The following is a 6,138-nucleotide window of genomic DNA, read 5'->3' on the forward strand; positions in this document are numbered from 1 at the left end:
GAATAAACATTCCTTTTTTGTATTTTGTATATTATTATTTATTTTGTGTATCTTAACATTTATTTTTATAATTTATAAATTTAGATCATCTACTACTTCTTTGCAAATGTTTTACAAAAAGTTGCAAAATGTTAAAACACCAAATTCTTGTGAAACCTTTTTATCAACTTGTGATAAACAAATTTTATTGCGCCAAGGAACAAAATCAAAAATTCATGTTCAACCCACTTCAATTAGTCGAAGAAGACAAGGCATAACACGAGGAAGTAAGTAAAAGGTTAGCTGTTAATTGTCCTCCATCCGGGGAGAAAGTAAAAAAGTTAAAAGAAAAAGAAATTTACAAATAAACGTTCAACAAAATCAACAAAATGTGAATTCTAATGGAAATGGTCATTAATTAGTTTTCATGACTAATTTCAGCAACATCTTATTTTATGACTGACAACAATTGATTTTTATCTTAACCCTTTGAGGCCCAATGATTACTTTAAGAATCATGTAATATATGTATTTTTATTATTTTTTCAACGTTATCAAGGCTTATATGTTTATAATTAAAATTATGGGAATTATATGTTCTTTCTAGTGGTAGTACTGTTTATTGTCATGGTGATTGTTATCATAATGATATTATACATTTTCTAACAGTTGTTTGAGATTACTAACACTCACAAAATATATACATCTTTGAACACGACTTTTGGTAAGTTGACTTACGTTTTTGAATTTAAAAAAAATACTGTACGATAGAGTATTACCTAATAAACATAAATATTATACATTTCAAACAATTGCTAAAGTTGTTGTACTCAAAAAGTAATGTAAATATGATGACTCCTAAAATTATCATTGGGCAATAATGTGTTGATAATAATATAACACTATTACTCCATGAATGCCCAATGATAATTTTAGTCTTCATGCAAATTTATTTTGTTTTTAATTTGTTATTATATATTTTTACTTAGTTTATTTTAAAAAATGGTATTTCAATCAAAAGATGAAGAGATTGCTGATATTTTAAATGGTGATACTTCAGATATTGAAGAATTGTATGAGGATGATATTAATTTAGACAATTTGGATGAATTATTAATGAATGTGAATGACGATTATGAAGTTAGTTTTTATTTTATTTATTTTTTGGATATAATTATTTATTAAAAGTTAACTTTAGGACATGAATGATGTAAATGATGTGACAGAAATTAATGATATTGATGAAATTGTACCTGCCAACAATGTTGAAACAGAAAATAGAAATAATAATAAAGAAATAATTTATGAAGTTGCCAATGGTAACAAGACAATAATTACTGAACCAAATTGGATTTCTGAACAATGGAAGGAACCAGAAACTGATTGGCAAGGTAAATTACCAGATCCAGATCACTATACATGATTGTATAACTGGACAACCTTACTGCTATATGTGGCATGAAGCGGTTGCAGGTAGGGGTGCTAATCAAATAGCATCTTGCTTATATCATTTTTTAAATGAAAAAATTCCTGATAATATTGAAGAGATTACATTTTACAGTGACACTTGTGGGGTCCAAAATAAAAATAACCATGTTGCCTGTATGTTCCAAGTTGTTCTTCTAAACCACCCTACACTAAAAACAATAAACCATAAATTTCTCACACCAGGCCATACACACATGGAGTGTGACAATGACCATGCAGCTATAGAAAAAAGGAAGAAGAAGGGTGGTAAGGTGATATCAATTCCAAATGATTGGTATCAACTAGTAAGAACCACTGGCAAAAAAAAAAAATTTGAAGTTATAGTTATGTCTCAGGATAATTTTATTGATTTTGCTTCCCTTTTAAAAACAAACTTACAAATTTAAAAAAAAAATACAAAAGGTGACCAAATTATTTGGCAAGAAATTCAGTGGCTACAATATAGTAAAAATTTTGGTTACAAAAATGTTATACTGGTCCTCTACCTATAAGCAATGAAAAAAAAAAAGATCTGCTATCTCTACTTCCTTTGATAGACCCTATTTATCATGCATTTTATGAAAATTTATTCACAGCTCAATAACAATGTGATATTGATCCAGATCTGGAAGAATTTAATTTTGAAACTGACTGATAATTAATTTGTTTTTATTTTACTATTTAATGTTATGTTGTAAAATGTATTTATTTTTTGTTTAGAAGTTGTAATAATTATAACTTAAAAGTGTTATTTTTTTTTCTGAATTATTATTAAATTGTTTTATTCTAGTTCTATTGTACTAATTTGTTGTTTATAGGTACATAATTTAAATTGAGACTGAAGTTTTATTTTTTTTAATTTGTTCTAGGAATTTTATTGCTATAATGTTATACTTATACTATTTTTATCAAACTGTTTAGCTTTTCATTAAATTTACAAGTTATACACAATTAAGATAGGTACTCACTAGACTCGATTTATTATTTTAATTTGAAACTTAAGTTAAACATTGAGATTTCTTTGTTTCTATTGTTTTTATTTTACTATTTAATGTTATGTAGTAAAATTAATTATTATTTTTTTTGTTAGGAAGTTGTGATAATTATAACTGAAAAGTGTAATTATTTTATTTTCTGAATTATTATTAAATTGTTTTATTCTAGTTCTATTGTACTAATTTGTTGTTTATAGTTACATATTTTAAATTGAGACTGAAGTTTTATTTTTTTTAATTTGTTCTAGGAATTTTATTACTATAATGTTATACTTATACTATTTTTATCAAACTGTTTAGCTTTTCATTAAATTTACAAGTTATACACAATTAAGATAGGTACTCACTAGACTCGATTTATTATTTTAATTTGAAACTTAAGTTAAACATTGAGATTTCTTTGTTTCTATTGTTTTTATTTTACTATTTAATACTATGTTGTAAAATTAATTTATTTTTTTGTTAGGAAGTTGTAATAATTATAACTGAAAAGTGTTATTATTTTATTTTCTGAATTATTATTAAATTGTTTTATTCTAGTTCTTTTGTAATAATTTGAATGTATTATTTGCCTTCCTGAAAATTTGCTATTTATAACTTATGTACATTTACCCTAATGCCACAGATTTATTCTACTGAAAAAAGTGGGAAGTGCATTGCTGTCTCTGCGTCAGAAATGGAACAATTTTAAAATGTATGGACTAAGAAAATAAAAAAATAATTTATGAATGTTAGCACTAAAAAAAGTTCCAAAAAAAAAATGTAATTGTTTTGATTATTATTTTATTCTAAAGACTTTTCCTTCGGTTAATTATTTATTTTATATTTAAATATATTTTGTACGTATTATGTTATATTTATGTATTTTATATAATTTTAAGATAAAAGTTTATTTAATGAGGATGTGTACAAAAGATGTAGTAAGCATGTTATGTTAAAAAATTGTATTTGTTTTATACCATTTCAAAAGAAATTAATTTGTGATATTATCTATGAAGGCTCTAAAGAAAGTTCCTGCAATTAATTATTTTATATTTAAATGTATTTTAAGCTTGTGCTGTTATCTATTTTGTATAATATTAAAAGAAATTTACTTTGTGTTATATTTTGTTTAAATAATAAAGAATTAAAGTGAAAGTTGCAAAACATTAAATACATTTTCTAAAACCATTATTATAACCTTAAATTCCCAATGATAACTTTAGGCATTATGTTTTTCCTGGCTAGGAAAATTCATCAAACATTTTGAAAACATATTTTTTCTCTTAATTTAGATGTAATTAAAAAAACTAAGCAAAAAAAAAATTTTTGGTTTTAAAACTCTACTGTTGGGCCTGAAAGGGTTAAACATTATAGGACTGGTACAACCATATACAACATCCGAGTCATGCATCCGATCGTAAGGATTAGTAAGTTGACACAAAATAACGCCAAAAGGCAATCCTAAATAGCCTTAGTATTTTATGTAATAAAAAATTTATAAAATCTTCAATTATTTTTTTGTAATTTAAGTGGAAAATAAAATGTAAATAATATATTTTATATTAAATTTATAAATATATTGTCCATAGATTTATCATAATAAGTTATATCTTTAATTATAAAATATTAGGGTATTTTATTTTCTAAGTGTTTATTTATTTACTTAAGAATTAAGATACAGCAATTATAAAAAGGTAAAATAATTACCTAGGTATTTAGTAATATTAACTGTACTACCTTCTGAATATTTATGGTTGGTATATTTTGAAAAAGAGCCTGCTGGATGAAACTGGTCTTGGAATTTAATAGCCGAGTGAAATTAGTTCTTCCGTAAGTCAACTTCAATTAAAATAAAAGAATATCAAAAAATTTGTGCGAAAAATATTTCTCTTCATTATTGATAATTTTGATTATTTCAAAACTGGAACGTCTAAAAACAGGAAGTGGGAGTAATGCATGATTTTATATCCATCATATTGATATTACCACAGCTACCTGTGAGCTACAAATTTGGAAAGAAAAAAATGAAGCGCATGGTAACCAAGGATGATGAAACGTTGCCATCAAATGCATTACATGCTATCAAGCATTGTGGTCCAGTTATATTTCCTAATATATTTGTTTCATTAAAAGTTCTATGTACACTTCCCGTCTCGACTGCAACGCCAGAGAGATCCTTTTCTAGTTTAAAAAGAGTAAAATCCTATCTCAGATATAGTTTGAAAGAGGTAGATTATAATTAATTAAATATGTTGATTTATATTATAATTATTTATTAGACTCTTTGTTGAACAGGATCGTCTTAATGGATTAGTGCTCCTGAGTTATTACAGGAATATTGAAATCATACCAGAAGAAATATTAGATGAAATATGAAATGGCCAAAAAGCCGAGAAAAATAGATCTTCTGTTATAATTAAAGTATACTATAACCATTTTCAGTAGTAGTAGTGATAAATATATCGTGTTAACATAAAATGTTTTAAATATTACTTCAATATAATTATGAACTCCCCCCCCCCCCCATAAAAAAATCCTGTCTAGGCACTGAATGCATTGTTTGCTCTCAATGACATAAAAGAAAAAGTCAAGGATATGATGCAACTGTCTGTTGAAGGCATGTCTTCACAATTTTATTGTGATGACAGTGAAATTGATGCCATGCCTTCACCTTACAATTATACCATTGAAGTAGATAGTAATATCATATTAATCAATTACTTTTTAGCTCTAACCTTGTGTTACCGGTAACTCACACTTAAACTCTACATGGTGAAATCGGACATTAATAATATAATAAGTTATTAATTAACTATGTTTTTACCTTGTAGTATGCGGCCTGCCAGTGATCCAGATGATGATTGTTTATTATACAAATTGTTGAAGACAGTAGATCTCAATAGTGAATTTTTGTTTACGATAATATTAATGACAAACACATGATTGATTTTGAATTTATAATCAATGATAAGTGTCAATTGATATATGCCTCTATACAGCTTAAGATATCATAGGTACCTATGAAAGAAAAATACCAGTTAAAGACATTATAAATAATAAAACAGGAGGCAGTAAGAAATGGAAACATTAATGGTATGCATTCTTAACTTACCACAAGCCACTGTTTAAAGTGTTCAAACGACATGCAAAATATCACAACGATGAATTATTAAACTAATGCATACACTGAATTCTGAAGCAATACACGGCTTTCACTTGCTTGGAGTTGTACTAAAGATATGGAACATTCAGTAGGAAAATAACCAATCCAGATACTACGCATGACGAACAACTATCGCCTTGATCTGGACGTAGACACGTAGTCTTTGTTCAACGTCTCCAGTATTCACTACTAGACTCTGTAGTCTCTACTGAAATCACTGGCACCAAATTAATAATTTCTTGCCAATCTCCGTCAAAAACGAGGATAGACCAACAACTAACCTTACATAACTTACAGATAAAATAAACAAAACGAGCATAAACACGTGTTTTCACAAGACGCGAAATCGACACCGGTTTCAATAGACGATGAGAATAATAAAATAGAATATTATTGTGCGTCGTATAATTAATTGTTATTATTATAAATCTTATGCCGACCGATGACACATAACTAACGGAAAACGATCACTGTCGGTTCGGAGTTGACGGAAACTGAGAACATGGTAAATACTTAAGCGGTAAGGTCGACAGAAAAGCAGTACCGGCAAGG

General features: G+C 26.8%; 1 protein-coding gene and 1 pseudogene across 2 annotated transcripts; both read left to right on the plus strand.

The window, feature by feature from the left end:
• Positions 1–223: 223 nt before the first annotated feature.
• LOC149060503 (uncharacterized) lies at positions 224–1,893 on the plus strand. 2 transcript variants are annotated; one of them, XM_089216839.1, is made up of 3 exons: positions 224–703; positions 969–1,119; positions 1,178–1,893. In XM_089216839.1, the coding sequence occupies exons 2-3, from the start codon at positions 982–984 to the stop codon at positions 1,400–1,402; spliced, it is 363 nt and encodes a 120-aa protein (XP_089072965.1). In that variant the 5' UTR covers positions 224–703; positions 969–981; the 3' UTR covers positions 1,403–1,893. The 2 variants fall into 2 exon arrangements, with proteins under 2 accessions (XP_089072965.1, XP_089072964.1); XM_089216838.1 differs by having other exon boundaries at positions 224–1,119.
• Positions 1,894–4,447: 2,554 nt separating this feature from the next.
• On the plus strand, positions 4,448–4,839 carry LOC149060504 (52 kDa repressor of the inhibitor of the protein kinase-like; annotated as a pseudogene).
• The last annotated feature ends 1,299 nt before the right edge of the window (positions 4,840–6,138 follow it).

Source organism: Diuraphis noxia, unplaced genomic scaffold (genome assembly GCF_037042655.1).
Source record: "Diuraphis noxia isolate RWA-SAM2 unplaced genomic scaffold, SU_Dnox_SAM2 contig0001, whole genome shotgun sequence".
NCBI classification, from domain to species: Eukaryota; Metazoa; Arthropoda; class Insecta; order Hemiptera; family Aphididae; genus Diuraphis; species Diuraphis noxia.

Bases quoted from the DNA above. Each gene is read 5' to 3' on its own strand.
- LOC149060503 (XM_089216838.1), top strand. From the start codon at position 982: ATGGTATTTCAATCAAAAGATGAAGAGATTGCTGATATTTTAAATGGT. The intron at 1,120-1,177 runs GTTAGTTTTTAT...AGTTAACTTTAG, and splicing joins ATGTGAATGACGATTATGAA to GACATGAATGATGTAAATGA.